Raw genomic sequence first — 20,590 nt, 5'->3', positions numbered from 1 at the left:
TAGTGGAATTGAAGGCTTTGGGAAAGGCAGGATGGGAAGCTAGTCCATGTTAGGCTTTGAAGGTCAAGCTAGGATATTTTTAATCTTTATCCCTCGGGAATGGGGAGCCATCAAAGGGTTTTGAGCAGGAAATATGAAATGAAATGCCAGGAGAGGGGCATGTGTCTAAGTAGAAAGAGTATCTAGGATAGGGTACCAGAAGAGGGAGGAAAAAGAACCTTGTCATTCCACTGCTCATTAGCATATGAATATTATAAACCACAGCATCCAATCCTCCTTCCACCCACCCACCCACCTACCCATCTATCCTGGACATATTTATCAGGTACCTACAATGGGCTAACATTGTACTAGAGGTGAAGCCCCATTTTTGTACTTATGCTCTTCCATGTCCAGGTTCTTCTGAGTGACATTCAGCTGAGTGACAAACAAATTAGGATCAGAGATTCACCCTTTATAAGACCCCGAGGCAGCCTCGTGCAGCTGTGGGGTTTCCTTGACAATGCCCCCTTGACTCAGTGTTTTCTCAGGACCACTGTTCACTGTATGATTTCTCTCCTACCTTGCTCATCGAGGCTCTGGAATTTACATCTCGGCTGCTAATCAGATGCTATGACACATCAACCTTTTAGATCTGATTTATTCCGAGGGATGGGGGGAAAAGTCACAGCAGACGAAGATTGCTATTAGATAAGCAACAGGTAAGTTTAGAAAGCACAGACTGTTTATTTTGCTTCCAGCTGTCTTTCTTTTTACAGGGTTTCCTGGGTGTGTTGTGGTTAGACACACAACTGACAGGTGCTGGGGAATGAGAGTTCTCAGTGGAGGTAAAACCCCAGCTCTGATAAAAGTAAAAGTCCCAAGTCCAGCACTTCTGCTCCCTGGAAACATGCATGCCAAATTCAGCTTCTGTTTCGACATACTCTTGATCGTTCAAAGGAGAGCACTTGGAGCCTTCTGTTTGTTTTGTATTCTTCATGGTGGGAGGGCTATGAAGGTGTCTGAGACCAGCCCCCATTGGGAGCTGATTAGAAATTACTGAAATATTTCCAAAGTGTGCACAGATGATTTGTGGGCACAAGTGTGCTGGCCATGTGGGGGAGAGGATAGAACATATACTTGATATAAGTGAGAGTAAGTGGGAAGTTAATGGTGTGTGAGACCAGCCAGCAATTACAGCCAATTTCAGCTCCCCGAGGTCAAGGGTGTGTGTGTGTGTGTGTGTGTGTGTGTGTGTGTGCGCGCGCGCACATGCATGCATTCCTGTGTGCCTTGAAGAATGTGTAGTGCTCAGAGGCCAATTTGTGGGACTCAGTTCTCTTCACCCAAGTCCGTGGAACTGAACTCAGATCTTCGGGCTTGTTAACAAGTTCCCTTAACTGCTGAGCCATCTCCTTTTACCCCCAAACCCTTATGCATCTTTGGTTCAGCATGTGGTCAGGGTGACATTTTCTCAGGAGAACCACTCACATGTGAGAACTTCAGCTACGGGGAGCTGGGAGTGGAAGGCAGAGGGTGTTGGAAGAGGGACTGGTGGGTATCAGAGGCTGCACACCCTTAGAGACTAAGGATTTAGTTCACCTGCTTTCTGGGTACCGGTGTCTAGCAGATGGTGGGCCTCTGTCCCTTGCTTACTTGGAGTTTGGGGACGAATTAAGGACAAGTCAGTCAGAGCTTACTCTGGAGCTGGAAATCTGGGAGCTGATTTTGTGGAAGGACAAGAGGCATAATATGAGGCTGAGCTAGAAAGCTCCATATTTGCTCAAGGAAAGAATGGGAAACTCTCCAGGGTCCAAACTGGCCTGAGACGATTCAGATGACTCCTGTCATTTATTGGCCTGAGGCTTCAGTATAGGTTCCTTTTAACAAACTGCAGGAGAGCAACCCAGATCTTGAGCTTGACTGTCGGCTGGGATCTCGGAGTAGTGCATACTTCTGCGTGAGCCCGTGGAACACCGGCAGTTCACAGTGGAGGAAGTTGGCTGCCGGTCACTTCATCAGTCACTGTCAGCTCTTACGTGCTTGAATTTCCAGGATAGCATTCACCGACTCGAAACTAACAAAGGGAGGCAAAGCCGGGGACTGACGCTGAGATGCTCTTCAAGGGACAAGAGGCACTGGGAAAGGCAGGTTGGCCTCTGGATATCGCCCATGGAAGGCTTGGCATGGGGAAAGCCACAGGAAGAGGAGACTCCTGGTCACATGACAATATGCAACATACCCCAGGTTTCACAGTGCACGTGGGCCAGACTGATTGTATGGGTGTGTTGGATGTATCATAACTGGGACCGGAGTAAGAACTTGCTCCAGGCTTGTGGGTACCAGTGGGACATGGCTGGGGGGGTGTGGTTGTTTAAGTGGGATCTTCTCTCTTCTCATCCTCAGTTCCTTTTTCAGCCGTGTTGAGTAGGCACACAACGAGAACACACTAATAAGCACCAAAACCAGGCAAGACTTGGGGTGTCTTTCTTGGCTGGGCTATTACAAGCACCATGAATTTATTTGGCTTGGCTCAGATGAAGGTTCAGAAGTTAGCAGGAGGCATGGTGGCTGGGAAGATGTCCAATACCTGTTGCAGAGTCTACTTTGGTGAAGGTAGGGTGGAGTGGGAGATGGGGTTTGTGTAGGCTAAGGGGTCACCAGAGACTCCCATTATTCCAAGGGATCTGTTAAAATTCCTTGGTGGTGAATGCTAAATTTCTACTAAAATTCTTCATCACATTCCAAGTTTTGATTGGTCTAATTTTCTTTAATGAGTTGTACAGAAACTTCTCCAGCAGCCAGTATAGTGTTGCATATTAGCCTTTGTAGCTAACATAGTTTCTACTTAAAAATTTTTTTGTATATACTGGATATTAGACCTCTATCAGAGTGAGATAACCCAGTCACAAAAGAACAGACATGATATGCAGTCACTGATAATTGGATACTAGCCCCAGAAAAATCTGGATACCCCAAAAAACAACTCACAGACCATATGAAGCTCAAAAAAAAGAAAGACCAAAAAGTAAAAACCTCAGCCCTTCTTAGAAAAAAACAGTAAGTGTATAGCACCCACTCAGAGTGGGGTACATCTAGACCTTAAATCATTAATAACTCAAGAGCTAAGAAGATAGCCTTGTAGCAATTTTTGGTATTTAAAAATCATTATGTTTAATCTATACACACCAAGAAAACTTTGACTATTTTCATGTTACATTTTGTTTTACATGTACTTTATGCTTATGGTAACTAGTAAAATTTCAATGCATACTATCAAACCTTTAAAAAAATCAAGTACTGACAAAAATATATTCATATAGTTTTATGCCAAAATGCCTTTAAAAATCTGTACATATATCTCTGTTTTTTAAATAAAGTTGTAAGAAAAACTTTTTTTAACACTTAGAAAGGAAAACTTACTTTTTCATTAAAATGCATATATCTGCACCATTTTACATATGCCCAAACATTAAAGGTAATTAAAGGACCATATTAGAATTTTTTTTCACTTGGACATTTCATATGGTTCTTGCCTACTGGATATCTGTGGAGCATGGCTGAAAATCATACAGTCAGGCTAAAAACTTAAGGCTTCTGTCTTAATTTTAACTGCCAGGATTATGAATCAGCCTTTGAGTGGGTAAGAAAGATGCACTTTAGAGCTGTTGCAGGGAAGCCTGGAGGTTTATCGTGCAGGGTCCACCAGGAGAATCAGCCCACTCTTCTTGTTCTCCGAGTGTCAGCAAGTGATGGACAGTCCTTCCGTCCTAGAGGGTATCAGCTATCTAGCTCTTCTCCTGCCTCTGCACTTTTGTTCCTCTGCAGTCAGTGGGGCCTGAAACCTGTCCCTGAAAATAGTAGTTGCTTTCTCTCTAGGATGGGGGCTGCCCAAACCTTCAGGCCCCAAAGCTCAGAGATGGGAGCTCTCACATCTGCAGTGTGTTTTCAGAGCCCCGAATCTTTTATGAATCTCATGGTTATAAAAGTCCTGAGACCCCCAAAGTTATCTTGGCATGGACACGAATTGACATGACTTCTTTAACTTTCTAAAACGCCACCAGAGACTGTAGAGTGATGCTCTGGTTGGTACGGGGGAGGGGCAAGAAGAGTAAAGAAATGCGAGACTTACTTTTATAAATATAGAAACTACCACCAATCCGTTCGGGCTCTTCGCAGCTTCTGTGACATTTGTGTATAGCTCGTGGTTGTAGTGGATGAGTTGCACCTGGCAGGAAGGGAAATAAAGAGTAAGAACAAGAATCCCACATTAACAGGCACCAGGTGCAGCACACCCTCCAACACCAGGGTGAACTGTAAACATATTAAAAGACTAGTAGGGCTTTTTCTTATTCTTCTCTCATATATTACATCCCAACTGCAGTATCCCCTCTCCCGTCCTTCAAGTCTCTCTCCCCTACTTCCTGTCGATCCATCCCTCCTCTGCCTTTCTTCAGATCAGTGCAGGCCTCCCAGGGACATCAGCCAAACATGGCATAGCACGCTACAAGAGCAGGCACACACCATCACAACAAGGCTGGACAAGGTTACCCAGTAGGAGGAAAAGGGTCCCCTAAGCAGGCAAAAGTTAGGAACAGCCCCTGTTCCCATTGTTAGGATTCCCAGAACACCAAGCTGTTCAGCCATAACATGTATGGAGAGGACCTAGGTCAGATCCTGACAGGCTCCCTGATCTCTGGGAACCCCCATGAGTCTTGGTCAGTTGATTCTGTGGGCCACGTTCTTGTGGTGTCCCTGACCTCTCCAGTTCCTCCAATCAGAAGGATGTGCTTTTAGCTGTTGAAATTTCAGAGGGAGGTGTAAATAGAATGTATGTGTGTACAAATGTATGCATATACACAGATATGAACACACCTATACATATTTGCAAACATGTTGTAGTAACAAGGATGCTTTTAATAAGATTAGTACCCATGTGGCTGCTCCTCCCTCCCAGGATGCTTCCCCTAAAGAGACTTTTCCTCATTAGGAAATGGAGCAGCCCTTCAGCTGTGGACATCTCCCAGCAGCGCCGACAGCTACCACGGGCAGTGAGTGAATCTTCCCGGTAGCCTTGGGTGAGCAAGGAACTGTTAGACCCTGAGCCAGCCCCGCGGCTCTGGGAAGAAATTGGCAGTATGTAGGATGCTTGGCTCTGCCGATGGGAGAGTGGATGGTTCTGTCTCATGTTGTGCCAGCCTGCTCATCTGGTTCACTGGGTTTTGCAAAATTTTGTTTCCTCATTCTCTAATCAAAACCGGTGACTGCCTGTTCAGACTGGTGCAGTAAATACTGGACTGCAGGGGGAGGGGGTCATGATACAGGAGGAGTCCTGGACTTAGGTTGTAGTGAAATTGGTTTCCCTCCATACCCTCATTCTTTAAAACTCCCATTGTGGTACATGGCATGCCTATATGCCTAAATGAACACACTACAGACTTTTATACACATGATCAAATTTTTACCATTTCACCGAGAACCTATTCACTTACCATAAAAATATTAGTGTGATTATTCCTTTTAAGATGTACCTCATATGTATTGTTTAAAAATATTTTTACAAGAATATGCAAGTATGCTTCTGGTAACATTTTAAAATGTAGATGTGACTAACATTCTCCATCTAATCCTAGCTCACATAATAGGAAAATCAGCAATTCAGTGTAAACCCTTCCAGACGGCTTTCTTTGCTTAGAAAGCACATAGCTGCACACATGCAAGTAACCTTAAAAGAAAGCATAGAGGGATTGGCACACACAGCTCAGTTGGGAAAGCCCTTGCTTGCTCTGGGTTCAAGATCCAGCCCCATATAAACTGAGCTTGGTAGTGGACCCCTGAAATCTCAGCACTTGGGAGGAGGCGGAGACAGGAGGATCAGGGTTCAAGGTCATCCTCAGCTCCTTTGTAAGACTGAGGCCAACTTGGGACACCCAAGACATCTCTCAGAAACAGCAACAGCAATGCCAACAGAAACAATAAAGTGGGATCATTTACAGTGTGATTCTAAAGTTTATTTCATACTGCCTCTCATTCAAGTCCACACATGTAAATCTACCCAAGTCCTCTTAGCGATAGCCCCTTCCCTGCACGAAAAATTCATCACTCATCCAAACTTTCATGCCTTTCCATAGTTTTACCTCTTACAACAATGCCACAGCGAAAGCACCACAGACCTCTCTGTACTGGTGTTAGTGCTTTGCCCTGGCTGGTTTGAGACTCTAACAAGGTAATGCCTGGGAAGTGATTTGTGACGCTGAATGACAACATTCGTTATTGTCAGTATCCAATGTTGCATTAAGAAGGGGGAGGAGTAAGTTTTCAAAGTTAGGCCTTTGAATTTTGAGAACAAGCTACTTTTTTTTTTTTTTTTTTTTTTTTTTTTTTTGCAGCAGTATGTAGGTGTTGCTAGGCATCCAGATCACCTGGCTATTTGAAACTCTCCCGTGTGTTCTTGCCCCACTTCAGTTCTGACAGTTTGGGGGGAGGAACCAGGTGCCATAGTCCTTAAAAGCTCTCCAGCTAGAGGTCCAGTGTGGTTGCAAACCATCGGAACATCAATGGGTATCCATAATGCAGCCATGCCCACTCAGTGGGTACCAGAAATCTGAACATCCTGAGTCCACGATGTTCTGCTCCTGACATTCATCATTTGCTTCTTAACTTCTTATTCGTTTTGCCAGTGGGGACAGGTGGTTACACTGCAGCTGCTCTGCCATCCAAAAGGCAACCACTGGCCAGGGCTGGAGGATCATTTGCCTGTGCAGTGCTCTGATCAAACCTATGATCAAAATGTTAACTTACGAAGGAAAAGGCAGCAGTGGGAAGAATGAGGTGTGTAGAGGACCAAGGCGGGGGGAGGGCCAACATCTATTACCACAGCTAGTGAAAGGCTCTTTGCAGAGATAATATTCGAGCTGAGATCTGATGATGGAGGGGAACAAGGCCTGGGGAGATCAGAAGGAGACACTTCAGTCACAGAGATCACAGAATACAAAGAGCCTGAGACAGTGGCAAGTATTGCAGATGGTTAGGGGTGGATAAAATCCGCTCAGGTGGGGCCATCTCACACAGGACTAACTCACTGGTGTTAAGAAAGTAAGCAGACTCAAGTACATTGTGAAGCATCTCTTTGGTCACCAAGAGGAGCATGGTAGAGAGAGAGAAGGTATTGCCTTCTTTTTCTTTACATCATGGTCATCCATTATCCTACCTTCTCTAGGACACCAATGACACTGACTGTCAAGCCCTTCTCTGTTCTCATGGTATTCTTACTCAGGATTTAGTGTATGTATGCATGTATGTATGTATGCATGTATATATGCATGTATATATGCATGTATGTATGTATTTATGGTAAGTTCGCTGGCAATGATTGATTTTATGTGTCAACCTGATTGGGATAGGGGGCATTCAAATAACTAGTAATGCTTCTGGGTGTGTCTGTGGAGATGTTTCTGGGCAAGGCAGGTCAGCATTTACATTAGTACTTTGAGTAGGATATATCTACCCTTTCAAATATGGGTTTGTATCTACCCACTGAGAATAAAGAGATAGAGATAGGGCAGATTTGATTTTCTTAGGTTGGAACACCCAACTTTATCTGCCCTTGGAAATCACAGCTTCTGGTTCCTGGGCCTTCAGACTTTAGCATTTGAGATCATTAAATCCCTGAGTGATCAGTATAGATGCAGACCATGGATACCTGGTACAGACATGTATGGGCTGGACATTCCTGTCAGAGGTATTCACCATCATTATCACCACCATCATCATTTATTGATGAAAATCATTAAAATTTTTGAACACTAATCATCTACAGTAAAGTGCTTGGAGAATGTGTCTGGAGATCCTTCTTCAGAGAATCACCTCAAGCTGAGATTTATAAGTACAACATTTATAAATAGGACATAAGCATGGAGATGTGTCATCTGTAATGCCATCTTATTTACTTTCCCAAAACTCAATGACTTAATGTCATTATCTGCTCCTGGAAACACCAGAATTCTAGTCTGCCACTTGGTCAAGGAAGTGTTGATTGGTAACTGTGCTCAGTTATTTTAGAGTTCAGACCCAAATACCATGTTACTTCAAAACTATTGGCTTCGTATCTGTTTCTTTAAGTAAGCATCTCATATGATGGATACTGTTCATCCTCTTGTTCTTAATGTTTGTCATGGAATCTGGACCAGGGTGGAAGGTTAGCCAGTGCTTGCTGAATGAATTATTCTACTTCACATAGTCTGAGTCCTGGAAAAAGCCTTAAAGAAAACCAAGATCAGCTCATTTCTTTTAAACACGAGGAAGCTTAGGATGAGAGAGGATCTATGTCTTGCTATGTCCATTATTATTATGGAAACTTATACTCCATTTATCAGAAGTGTGGTAAAGGAGAAGTTGGATGGGATAGCAGAAGACCATGGGGAGTCTCACAGAGAAAGGTAATGATGGGGTCTCATGCCCATGGTTTTCAGGCATTTCTGGTCTTAGACCGACACTCTTGCAATCAGATACAGAATCACATTCACATTCCAGAATTTTCTAAGGACCAAAGTCAAAACTTCCTTAAGGATTCATACAGAAATTCAGCTTCTGAGCTAATTCCCAAGTGTTTGTCTTTGCTTCTGAGTCCACAGAAGATGTCCCTGTCATTAATCCAGCTGGGAGCAGCCTCTGGTAGGAAGCATACTTTTCCCTTTCCAGGAGTATGATTCACCAGTACGTGACAGGTGCCTTTCACTTGGCCCTCATGTCTTGGGAAAGTGACCACACAACTCTCAGGCCTTGTGCAGATGCTATAGTTTACCTATACTCTGTCCCTTACTAAACCAGAGTTGCCATGTGATGCCATTCAGCATGACAGGGCACCACAATAACCTTTGTGTGGCTTTTACTGTCTATAAGATAAAGCCCTGATTCTGAGCCCAGTCTTTATGTGGAGCCTGACTTTTCTAAATGTCTCAATGGTTACAATGCATTACCAGCTTTCTTTCAGTCTCCCTCAAACCTTGTTCTTCTTTCTTCTCTACAGCACATTCTTGTCTTTCTGTATACTGTATATTTCCCTTCCCTTTTTATCTGACTTTTGTTTGTGATCTCTTTAGCCCTCAACTCAAGGGTCATCCATTGAGAGGGATCCCCGAGAAGTTATTCTCAAAGTCTTGTCACACACATCACAGTTGTTTCCATATTTATTGTGAGAATTATCAGCTCTTCACCTCACTCACTAGAGCCTACGTTTCGTCTGGGTCGGACATGTCCAATCCTCAGTATGTCTGCAGTAGCAACGGATAGAGGCAGCGATACAGGCTGAGATCCGATCGTGATGTCATGAGAAACAAGGAGAGAGGGCTGCTTGGCTGAACTGGTAGGACGCAGTTGAAATTCTAGAGGGATCCCAAAAGGGGATGAAGACCTTTTGCATCATATAGGACTATGCAGATGTCAAAGCCCAGCTTCATTCCTGAACCTCTGGGCAACCCAGGGGCCTGCAGCGCTTTCATCCCAGTAACTCAACTCTGTTTTCCCAGTATTAAAGCAGTCAAAGGGGAAAAAAATAGAAACGGATGAGTGTGGCTAGCGTTAATCTGCAACAGCACACCTTGGGCTGGACTTGGTTTGTGGCTATAGCTTACCCACCACGGCTTAAGTTGAGAGCTGGGCAAAGAACTTCCATAGCATTCACTTTCCGGTAAGCAGATACAGCTGGGACGAGGATACAGGCTGGGAGAAAGTGGGCATGAGTCTGCCCCTCCCCCTCATAGAGCAGCCATGCTTCTATTTCTAGAGCCCTTTAACCTTTCCAAAGCACCAGCAACCCGAATGAGTCTATTTCTGTTGGTACCTAGGTCCCAGGTGCCCACCCAGGGCTGGTCCCCAGGAATGCAGAGATGGGATCCACAGCTCCATATCCCCAAGGAGCTCATACCCTGTATCTGTTTGTTCCTGAAATAGACAAAGGATAGAAAAGGGAGGCTCAGAGAGGTCACACAGTCAGTGACAGCATTTCCTGTCCACCTCACTCTCCCATAAAACAGACCAGAGTAAAGGAAGGTGTTTGATACGTGGAGGGTAGATTACATTTCAGCATCTTTCGCTGGAACAACCGTTATAAGCGAGAACTTATTTATAGAAGTCATTAGCAAGTTTGCCTTCATGTGTAAGAGCACACAGTCTGGAGAGGAGAGCACCGCTTGATATTTACCAACCGCCACATTCTCACCCCAAGCTTTGGCAATTATCACTGCTCTGCCTGGTGATGATGGTTTCCTGCATCCTAAGGCACGGGATGCAATTAAAGCTGCAGATGAAACGAAGCCTTCGTCATTTCATTGACTAGAGACCCTAGATGTAAAACACTGGAAGTGAGGGGATATTACATCTCTCCCCCAAGAAAAATACTACTTGAATTTTAAAGGCATGATGTTTTGCAGTGAGTTGTTCTGCGGTTTGAACAAATACAGGGTGTGACCCTTGGGTGCAGGGCAGTGTGGAAAAATTTGGTGCTTGGCTTCATCTGTCTGGGTAACATAAGGTGAGATATTTGGCCCCTTTGTGCCATCATTACTTTCTTAGATCATCGAGAATGCCTCTGAGTGTTATTGCAAGAATGAAACAAGACAATTTACAGTGTCCTCTTTTGGAGTTCAGGCAGGCTGTACACGAACAGTCGCAAGAGATGAGGTGATACTATGGAAGAACTGAAATGTTCCCCTGGTGCCAATCCCATGACATAGTCTAAAACAGCTGCTTTCGGAATCCAAACTTTTTCTACAGCTCTATCCCCAAAGCGTCAGTGTCCTTTCCGCCTCTCTATAGTGAAGCCACTGAAAGCCAATGCCGGATGGGCCTCCTAAAATGAGGACCATATGCCTCCTTCCACATGCTTCTCCTAGAAGCAGAACCAACTAGGATTAAAAGGTAAGGTCTGAAGGGGCTTTCTGAACCCTGTTTTGACTATGTGTTCCCCTCAGTGGCATCCTGCAGCTAGAAACTTCTTTCTCCCATTTCTTTCTCTGTGTTCTATTGTTTTCTTCCTGTCCCTTGCCCCCATAGTCACAGGACCCCAGACTCCTCCTCGCACTGGGCACGGAGAAGGGCAGCTCATTGTTCTAGAGTTGAGCATCCTAGGTTCAAATCCTTGGTTATTTAGTCACTCTGAGCTTCAGTTTCTTCCCGTATAGAATGTAATTGCAACCCAAACGCCCAAGGAATGCCTATGCTGATTAAATACCTACAACATGCAAATGAGATCAGACCTACAGATGAGATAGAATGTGCTTCAGATGTAGCATCTGGCCCAGAATCCACGCTCATTAAATGGGTGGTGTGATGATTCTTATTAGAGATGCCTAGCTGCTGAGGCTCAGACAAGGAAAATGAGGGACTTGGAGACTTCGAAGTCACTTAGAAAAATGTCAGGCTATTGACATGTTTGGACTGTATGTGTGTGTGTGTGTGTGTGTGTGTGGTGAGAAGTATTAATAGATAATTCATTTTTTGTATCTTATTTTACCTTATTATCAATCTGGCTGCCAAGATAATTTTGCTACTACCTTCTTTCTGGAGTTTATATTATACAAACAGCAGCTGTACCAACACATCCTCTCGGGACCTCACCTCTCTCTAGGTCATGAAAACCACAGAAGAGACTGTCTTTGGATGACAACCATCCCATTGGCATGTCCAGATCATTTATGTCAGATAGATAGATATTGATAGATATTCCAGAGCTCAAGGAGTCAGCATTAATGAAGGCTCACTTTGTTTTAATTAAAGCAGAGTCCCATGTTATATAGGTCATTTGAATTAAGTCAAGAATCATTTTCCTACTACTGCTCACAAAAAGTCAAGAGCTAGGTAACTTTCCAAGTATGTTTCTGGGAGACTTTTGAGGGCCAGAAAGGCCACTGTCTCTTATAATTACATATTCCAAAGCTTATATTAATATTAGCTGATAGTAAGTAATAATATATTAAAGATGATTATTGCAATCATACCAGGAGTTAGAGCCCATCATTATTGGAGAAAACCACCAATGGAGTTTAGTGTATTGGTTGAATGAGTTAGAAAAAAGAGCTGTGAGCATTTCAGTGGGACCACTTGGTTTTGGTCACAGCTATAACACATCAGCATCCGATCTGGTGGAATTGTTTCCATGGCAATGGGATGGTTGTCATCCAGAGACAGTCTCTTCTGTGGCTTTCATGACTAGAAGAGAGACAGGGTCCTGAAAGGATGTGTGTTGGGAGACTCACTGTTGTTATGCCAACTCCAGAAAGAAGCTATTAGCAGAACCATCTGGGCATCCAGATGAGAAGAAGGTGGAAGAACCTGGCTTAGGGGTTTGATCTTTTAGCATAACGATACTGTGAGTAGTTTGTGGACCTCTCAAACAGCTGAAGCTACTGTGGCTTTGAACGTTTCAGCAATGTGACACCCCGAGTCACCGTGAAGCCATCCCAGGGACAGTGTGTCATTATGTTGCATAGCCTGGTCTTAGCTCCCAGGCTTCAGTGAACCTCTTCCCTCAGCTTCCTGGGTAAGTGAAGCAATAGGCATGTGTCACTGTACTTGGCTATGCCTCTGCTATTGGTCAGTGGGTGCTGCTGGTAAGTCAAAACCCTGTAAGATGCTAAGGTCTTTGTATAGGAAAGGTGGAGATTTTAGGAGCAAGGTTTCATGATTCTTTGAAAAAGTAAGCAGGTACCAGAGGAAGTATAGGATGCTGTCTGCTGAGCATCCCTTAGAGTAAATGGAGTTATGCTGCATGCATCAATGTTTCAGGAAGCACATGGGACCCAGTGGCATTGGACTGGACTCAACAGAGGAGGGTAGGGCAGGTACCCGGATCAGTGATGTATGTGTGTAGGTCAAGAACAGTCTCCGTCCTCCTGACTGCCAGTTTGTGAAGACCTTTCTTTGATTTCTCCATTTGATAGTGGCCACCATAAACCAAACAGACTCTTCCAGTGCTGAAGACTGCCACCTAAGCCTTTCACCCTCTCAATTCATACTCCCTTGTGCTTCCTGTGTGCCAAGCAAAGTGCTGGGCATGAAGAGCTGAGAGAAGAAAAATCCGAAAAGCAGAAGGGAGTGGTGTGCATATGCAAAGCCCTCCTGCTGCCCTCCATACATAGTAGAGTGAAAGGCAGTGTCAGAGACCAGAAGTTGAGGGTCCTTAGGGTGGGGTGACTCAGGAGAAAAATCAGGGACAGTCCACATTCAGTCTTGAACATCCTGATGATAATATTGTCTTTAAGAGCAAAGGAAAGTTAACAATGGACGTGTGTGTGTGTGTGTGTGTGTGTGTGTGTGTGTGTGTGTGTATTGGTAAGGGACAGTGAGGAGGTATCAGGTTTGCTTTTGATATAGATCACCGAGCCAAAACAGACAGTGAGTAGTGACCCTCTGCCTTCGAGTATTCTTTTCTCACTATGGTGTCTAATGCTTTCAGATATCATATGGCTGACTACTGACAAACTTTCCTTCCTTCCCCTCCTAAGCTTGTTCATAAACCACAGAGTCAGATCACCTAAATATAAAAGTACATCTCATGTCATGGTGTTTGACAAGTTAAAAGTAATAATATCTGCCAATGTATTATTATTATTATTTTTATTTGAATGGAATTATTATTATCATGATTTAATCTCTTTTTCCAGTCCACCTTCCAGTCTGCCCTTTGTTCCTCATCTCATTCCTCCTCTTCCATCTCCAAGAAGAGATCCCCTATCTTTGTAACACATCCTTGGACCACAGTCTCTTAGTCTTTTCTGATCTGCCAAAGTATTTTAATAATCAAAGAGATCCCATTGGTGTTGGTTTTTGAGGTAGGGCCTCATGTAGTCTGGGCTGGTCTTGAATTCACTCTGTAGCTGAGAATGGCCTTGAACTACTGATTCTTCTGCCTCTACCTCCCAAGAGCTGGGGTTGTGGGTATGGACCAGCAGCTGTTTTGAGTGGTGTAGGGGATTAAATCTAGGGCTATCTACATGAAGACGGGTTGCTCTATCAAGTGACCTGCGTCTCCAGCCCCAAATTATAATTTATTTAGTGATATTTTTCCTAATAAAAATGAAACACAGATTTGGGGTTATGGAAGCTGCCCAACCAAGCATCTAAAAAACAAATGGGAAATGATTAGCTTGTTCCAAGAAATCTGATGTGGATCATCCAATTATTGGAAAACAAATGTCAAGATTTATCAAGAAAACCCTCCTCGTCACATGGAAAAGCACTAATCCAGAAACTGGGGATGACCACATGAGTCATGGTCTGTGAGAACATCAGAAATAAGACCAAAGGCTAGAGAACAACAGGGTTAATGACAAAACACAGATGAGGGTGAGACATGTGGGAGAAGGAGGGGATTTGAGTTCTGACAAATGTACTTATGGGCAAATAATCCCAGTCAGTGGACAATGTGTGACTGTCCCATGTAGTATAAGGCCTTTGATTGTATACCCCTCCTGACAACTGTCTACAGTTGTCCCATCACAATGACAATACCAAATGATGCCCACAAAAATTCAAACTCTTGTGAGATGCAGGAATGTGTGTGTGTATGAGTGTGTTTGTGAGTGTGTGTATATGTGTGTGTGTGTGGTTTGTGTGTATGTGATGTGATATGAGTGTGTGAGTGTGTGTACATGTGTGCATGGCATCAGTGTGTGTGTGAGCAAGTGTGTGTGGTGTGAGTACTTTTGAGTGTGTGTATGTGTGTGAGTGTGTGTATGTGGTTTGTGAGTATTTGTATGTGGTACGTGGTATAAGTGTGTATGTGTGTGTGTATGTTTTGTGTTTATGTGTATGTATGAGTGTGTCTATGTGGTATGGTGTTTGCATGTGTGTGAGTGTGTGTATGTGTGAGTGTGTGTTGGTGTGTGGATGTGTGATTATATATATGTCTGTGTGTGTGAATGTTGTGTGTGGTGCTGTCCAGCAGGGACAGTCCGTCAGTTTCCATATCTGTAAGTTATAGGAACCGTAGAACTCTCAGGATGCACATCTGTGCTCTGCATTTTCACATGGAGTTAAGCCAAATGGCCTTAGGTGGGAAGGTTCTTCCAGCTGGCCCACTGTTTTGATTATCATTGATGCCGGTTCGTTGCAGGACATGGTGAGTTCCTGTGAATTTTGTTTTGTTTGCCTCTAAGAGGTGAGTATGGGCTGACAGTGGTGAGAGGAGACAGAAGGCAAGAAAGCCAAATTATTTTCGCCATCCTTCAGGGAACTCCAGATGGTGCCCCTGTCTCAGGCTCCCAGAGTACACCCCGGGAGAGGAGTGGAGATAGCACTTTGCTGACAGCATTTGGGAAGAGGCGTGTGGACAGTCTATATTAAGACTTCAGCATCCTTCCAAGCCTGTCTGTAAGCACGGAACAGCTCTGTGGTGTTACTTGGAAACCACTGGGCCTAATCTCTCTGGGGGCAGCTCACAATGTGTTGTCTTTTCATCCTAGTCCTGTGACTAAGACCCAAGCACTCAGCAGGGGCTTTCTTCAAATGTCATGGCTCTGCCTTGGACTACTGTCATTTTCCAAGGAGAGGGCTGTTGCTAGCAGAACAGGGTCAGCCAGGGAATGGGTAGAGTTGGCAGCAAAGGTCTCTCTCCTTCCTATAGTCAGTAAGGGGCATTCCCAAGGTGGGAGGGCACTGTGTGGTTCTCAACCGCAGTAAAGAAGAAACATCCTTTCTGTACCAAGCCCTGTGTTGGGAAATGGTGGTCAACATGGGAACCAGCCTTGGCCTTAAGCAGTTTCAAGCACTGGATGGAGAAACCAGCTCATACTTGAGGGTCTTGTAATTATGGGGTTTCTAAAGAATTTTCCTCCTTAGATCCACGTGATAACCCGGCTGGGAACTGGGCCAGACAGCTTTGAAACCCACCAAACAAGAGAAACAAAGAGCCATATTGACTTAGCTGCTAAAAAACAGATTCTAGACTTGAACCCAAGTCTCCTCTTCCCAAGCACAGTCACTTCCTAGCTCGAGACTTTTCTTGCTGTCAGCCTTTCATCTGATGTGCCCCCCAACACTGTATCCCCCCATCTTATTTTATACTTAGGGACATTATAATGGCTCCCAAGTATTAAGGATTTTTCATGTCCTAGTGGGGTCCCAAATATTCTCCAGCTGTCGTGTCATTTAGTTCTCACAACTGACATGTGGACAGACATTGTCCTTCCGGTGACACAGGTGTGGATCCTGAGGCTAGAGGAGGGGCATGACTATGTACTTCCAATTTACCATGGATTGCTGAGAACCTCTGGGTCACTCTAGACCACATTCCCTTTTCTTCCTGAATTTCTGGGACAGCAGTCCAAATGGGTGAACTTCGAGAAGCCATTTGCCCTTTCTAGGCACAGGTGAAGAGATCTAAGGATCTCTGAGCTCCATTGCAGATAGAAGGATTTCTCTGGCTCTCTCCTGCCCATAGTAACCACAAGTCCCCAAGAATTGATTTCAAATCCACAGTGAGCACCATCATCACCACCACCATCATCACCATCACTATCATCACCACCATCATCATCATCATCACCACCATCATCATCATCACCACCATCATCATTACCACCATCACCACCACCATCATCACCATCACTATCATCACCACCATCATCATCATCATCACCATCATCATCACCATCACCACCACCATCATCATCATCACCATCATCACCATCATCATCACCATCATCATCACCACCACCATCATCAACACCATCATCACCACCATCAACATCAACACCATCATCATCATCACCACCATCATCACCACCATCATCATCACCATCATCACCATCATCACCACCACCATCATCATCACCATCATCATCATCACCATCATTACCCCAATCATCATCATCTACAGCAGCAGTAGCAGCAGCAACACCACCACTAGACAATATTAGTGAGTCAAAACTGGGCCAGTCACATCCCATAAACAATCTCAGTTAGTCTTCACAAAAGCCCGTGTATGAGAACCATATCACTACTCTTCATTTACAGAGAAGGAAACGGAGGCAGGGGGATGTTCAACAAGGCATTTGAGTGACAGAGTCATTCTTACACAAATCGTAGGCCTGATTCATGAAACGAAGGGCTTAACTCTTAAGCAGCATATTCCTCCTATTACTGCATATGCTCTGAGATTTGCAACTATCAACACACTTGAGGCCAAAGACACCCCCGCTGTGGGATAGACCTCCTGTACCAGAAGGCTGTGGTTCACAACAGCTGTGGGGGAAGAGCCACCGACCCACTGTGCTCGCTTCTCAGCAACATCCGACACGGGTCCTGTTAAGCAAAGAGCCAAAGGGATATGTTTAGCTTCTTTTTGTTCTTGAGACAGGCTCTCACCGTGTGGCCTGGCCTGGACTTACTGCCCAGACGTCATGGACCCTTCCGAGGCTTGGTACAAGCACCAGTGGGTGAGTGATAGTTTTGTCTGTCCAGGGTGTCCGCACGTGCGCTAACTCTGCCTTGAAGCGCTGGCCCGGAGCTAGCGTCTTGTGTTTTCCAGATAATACCATCTTCTTCCCATCTGCACGTCTGGATGCCCGGAGCCGTTCCTCCAGGTCTCCGAAGCTCCGTCACAACCTTTTTCTCTCACACACTCCTCATCTCTGATGTACACAGCCTGTGGCCTGGGCAGGAGGGGGCTCCGTGCTCCCTGTGCGAGCCTAGTTGCTCCATCCGAGCAGTTTGTCTTTACCAGTGATCTCTGCTCACCAAAAGCTCCTTCTAAATTGCCATCTCTCCCAGGCTGGCTTTCTGGGTTGCTCTGCTGAGTTTATTTTTATCTTCCTTTCAAACAGCAAGTTGTAGGGATTATGCAAGTTAATGTACACAAAGCATCCAACATGCACTCATTAGCTGTGTAGCAGGTACTCAAGGATCTGAAGCTACTCTTTGCCCCACATTCCTTAGTACCCCTCTCTCCAAATAAATTCCTTAAAACCTTCTCATACATACACCCTCACCACCATCACCACCCCTCCCCCTGGCTTGATTCGGAGAGCACTTGGGATCACAGCAGAGCTGTGAGGTTCATTAGCTACATGTGGTTTCAGCTCACATTTTACAAGTTGGTGACAAACTGGGTGAGGGGCAGCTACCCTATTCAAAGGGATGGGACGGCTAACACTGAGTTCTGTACTACCCGTCAGACTTTTATATCTTATTATCCGTATTTTATAAACATTATCATATTTTACCCATGTAATGAATACTATGAAAGGCTAGTTCGTAACAGTTAAAATATTGATACACGATATTTGTGCACATTGATATATGTATAATGTATTATGCATATACATATTAATATATGTATAATAGAATAGTGTTTACAATGTGTAATGACCCAGTCAGGGTAATTAACATCTCAAATGTTTTGATATGGGACATTTGAGAGGCAGAAACAGGATGTTCCCTTGAGCTCAAGGGTTCAAGACCACCCTGGGCAATGTGTGCTTCTCAAATGCTTCCTATAATAGTTTCATCATCCCCTTGTCTCACTTTCTCGTTTTTCTTGTCAAAGAGCCAGATCTGAGCTGAGAGCACTGTTCCAGAGCTGAACTTTTAGCTGGAAGCTCCAAAGAAAGAGAAATCTAGATTCCTTGTGTTTAGAGCCCTCTTTAGCCACACAGAAAGGAAGGACTGAAAGAACTTGAGGACAAACAGGAAGAGAAAGAGCTACTCACTGTATGATGCCCATGTCAGGGCTGTCTTCCCCGCCCTGCCAAGAAGAGCTGAACTGAAAAGAATTTTATTGGGCTGGACCCCTGACCCCCCCTTCTCCCCAATACCTATAATGAATTCTCCAATGTCTAGTTGCTTGGTGGTGGGAACTTCCAGAGCCCTTTGTAGGCTGGGAGACTGGGAAGGAGAATGACGTCTGAGGTTATACTGGTGCAACCTTAGGCATGTCTCAGAGACTTGGAGCTCTCCTTGGCTCAGACACAACACACACCTCTCTCGGCCCCTTCTGAGGCCGATAGTGTTGTGACCTTTAAGGTCTGTGGAATTCAAAAGACACCAGAAAGAGGCATTCTTTGCTTTTTCAGTCCTTGGATCTATAATTGGATTGAACAAGGATGAAAACAGAACCAAACAACTTGAACCTTAGTTCCAGCTCTGAGCCACATTAGTGTTCCTTTTCCCCTGCCATTGCTTAAGGACCCCTGATGCCCCGGTTAGTCCAAAGCAATCGCATGGGGTTGCACTGACCACTGGGGGCAGATCCCTGTGTCTAAGGTTGGGCAACTTCCAAACACCCACGGTGTTCTATATACCAAACCTTAGCCTACTCCAGGCCATGCCAAACTTCTTTTTCTGCCACCTGAACTCTGACCGACCCTCCTCCCCTTTGACAATGCACCCCCATTCCAGATGTGTACTTGTGAACTTAGACACTGAAGGAGACTCTTCCTTTGATCCCACTAGTCATGAAGTCCTGTGGGTTTTACTGCAGTGCCTGCTGGGTCCCTGGCCTCCTTACTGCCAGGGCTACCGAGCTTTTATTACTGTATAGCTTCTAACCTGGCTTCATGTTGCCCTGAGCCTCTCCCACCATAACAGTGGGGTGGTTAAGTCTAGACAGGTCACTCCCTGGCCTAGGGGCCCTTCTTTGTACTTCTCACCCTCCTAAGGCAAAATGCCTAGGCTCTTTCCCCTGGTCTCAAAATGACCTTTCTCTTCTCTGTGTCCAGTGACACACATTCGCTTTGCCATGGCTTCCTGGCCAGACCTGTTTGCCTGCACATCTGTGTTTTAGAATCGCTCTTCCTTGTCATTTGAAATGTCCTTTATCCATGGGATTATCTGGCGAACTTTTGTTTATCTTTTACAACTAGGCTCAAGCTCACCTCACTGGAGGAAATGATGACACCCCTCTGCCACTGTCCTACCCCACCCTCTTTCTCAAGGCCTTTCCTGTTCTGTCTTCCCACATGTTTTGCTTAGAGGAATTTCTGCCCCCAGCAGGAGAGCTACTAGAGAGCAGACTTCCACCCAAAGCCCTTGGCATACCCTAAGTCCTAAATACAGCTTGTTGATGGGTATGATAATGCTGGGTTCTTTCACAAAACAAGCTTACTCAGGGGAGAAGACAGTCCCTCTTACTTAGGGGGAAAAATGACTTCATGTGTGTTAAAACTGTAAAACCCGGCAATGAACCTCTTATTCCTGCTTGGCGGTACCTTTTTCTTCTTTATTGTGTAGTTGTGGCCTGGATTAAGTTGCTTGTGTTTCTTTCATTTCCCACCTCTGATCCTTATCTGGGGGAGAAAGGCAGAGAATGTGTGTGTGTGTGTGTGTGTGTGTGTGTGTGTGTTTGTGTGTGTGTGTGTGTGTGTGTGTGTGTGTGTGTGTGTGTGGTGTTTACTGGATACAGTAGTAACCGTACACCGCAGCTTTGTTTATTCCCAGAGATGTATACCTCAGAAGAAGTATTAGGATCAGGCCGATGCCATTATCTGCATTTTATTAATTAACCCATACATCTCCCTGCCAGTCTTCCTTTTCTATGGGTTTCCTTGAAGCAGTGCCCTGTGCTTTTGCTGTTGGTAAATTGGCACAATAAATCTGACGAGGCCACCTCTATTTC

General features: G+C 44.8%; 1 protein-coding gene across 1 annotated transcript in view; it reads right to left on the bottom strand.

The window, feature by feature from the left end:
* The window catches only part of CA10 (carbonic anhydrase 10), a 463,444-nt gene that overhangs the window by 18,443 nt on the left and 424,411 nt on the right, over positions 1 to 20,590 (bottom strand). Inside the window, exon 5 of the mRNA XM_080924326.1 lies at positions 4,112 to 4,207. Coding sequence (XP_080780452.1) covers positions 4,112 to 4,207 — 96 coding nt within the window. The remainder of the gene's footprint in view (positions 1 to 4,111; positions 4,208 to 20,590) is intronic.

Source organism: Micromys minutus (genome assembly GCF_963924665.1).
Source record: "Micromys minutus genome assembly, chromosome: 10".
NCBI classification, from domain to species: domain Eukaryota; kingdom Metazoa; phylum Chordata; class Mammalia; order Rodentia; family Muridae; genus Micromys; species Micromys minutus.
The sequence above is the reverse complement of the archived record's forward strand: the minus strand, read 5'-3'. Positions and strand labels throughout refer to the sequence as shown.